Source organism: Aphanomyces invadans (genome assembly GCF_000520115.1).
Source record: "Aphanomyces invadans strain NJM9701 unplaced genomic scaffold supercont1.115, whole genome shotgun sequence".
NCBI lineage: Eukaryota > Oomycota > Saprolegniomycetes > Saprolegniales > Verrucalvaceae > Aphanomyces > Aphanomyces invadans.
Window position 1 is genome coordinate 48,668 of NW_008580260.1, and position 1,020 is coordinate 49,687.

Genomic DNA, 1,020 nt, shown 5'->3' on the forward strand with positions numbered 1-1,020 from the left:
CTCAACCTTTGCTCCCGCGAAGCCATGGGCCTCTTCTCCCAATACGCTGCCATCGGCGTCATCTATGGCATGATCCCGGCCCTCAACTACCCCATCTTCAACGTGTACCTCCAGCTGGAAGGGTACCAGACCGCGTCGTACTCGACGCTAGTGACGCTCGGGTGGTCGTTCAAGGTGTTTATGGGAATGTTCTCCGACTGCTTCCCGATCTTCGGGTACCGCCGCAAGTCGTGGATGTTGATCGGGTGGACGGCGACGATGATCTGCTTGGCGATCATGGCGTTCTCGTCGTTGGGTGAGCCGTACTGCAACCGCCAAAAGGCGGCCGAGCGCAAATCGAAGGCGTGCACCAAGCCGTACTCGAACGCGTCGATGAAGGACCAGGACTTGTTCTTCAACCTGTCGGCGCCGGACAACGGGGGTCTGTTTATCATTTTGTCCATGTTTGTGTCGCTGGGGTACGTGACGGCAGCGTGCGCGTCGGACGCGATGGTGGTGCAGTACGCGCAGCGCGAGCCGCTGGCGATCCGCGGCCGCGTCCAGACGGCGATCTACACGGTGCGCACGATGGCGGGCATCATTGCGTTGATCGTGACGGGCTTTGGACTGAACGGCGTCAACTACAACGGGTCGTTTTCGTTCTCGATGGCGCCGAACGTGCCGTACGGCATCTGCTTGATTCCGTGCGTGATTGTCGTCGTGACGACCTTGTTTGTTGTGCAAGAAACCAAGACCCCTGGGACTCCGTTCCGGGAATGGGTGGGTCACTTCTGGGAGTTGTTGCAGAAGCGCGTGATGTGGCAGGTCTGTGCGTTCCGCTTCATCAACAACGTGTTCCAGAGCATCGGCTCGACCGCTGGGTCGCCCATGTCTAGCACTTGGGCCGACGTCGAGCCGTTGAACGACTCGCTGTCCTCCATCCTTGGGAATGCCATCTTTTCAGCCATCTTGATCGCGGTCGGCAAGTGGGGTCTGCACTGGAACTGGCGCTGGGCCATCGCGATTTCTTCGGTTGGTGTC

General features: G+C 59.5%; 1 protein-coding gene across 1 annotated transcript in view; it reads left to right on the forward strand.

Moving 5' to 3' along the window:
* Positions 1 to 24: 24 nt before the first annotated feature.
* Positions 25 to 1,020, forward strand: part of H310_14964 (hypothetical protein) — a gene marked incomplete at both ends in the record, with an annotated part of 4,382 nt that continues 3,386 nt past the window's right edge. The window contains one exon of the mRNA XM_008882944.1: positions 25 to 1,011. Within this exon, the coding sequence (XP_008881166.1) occupies positions 25 to 1,011 (987 nt within the window). The remainder of the gene's footprint in view (positions 1,012 to 1,020) is intronic.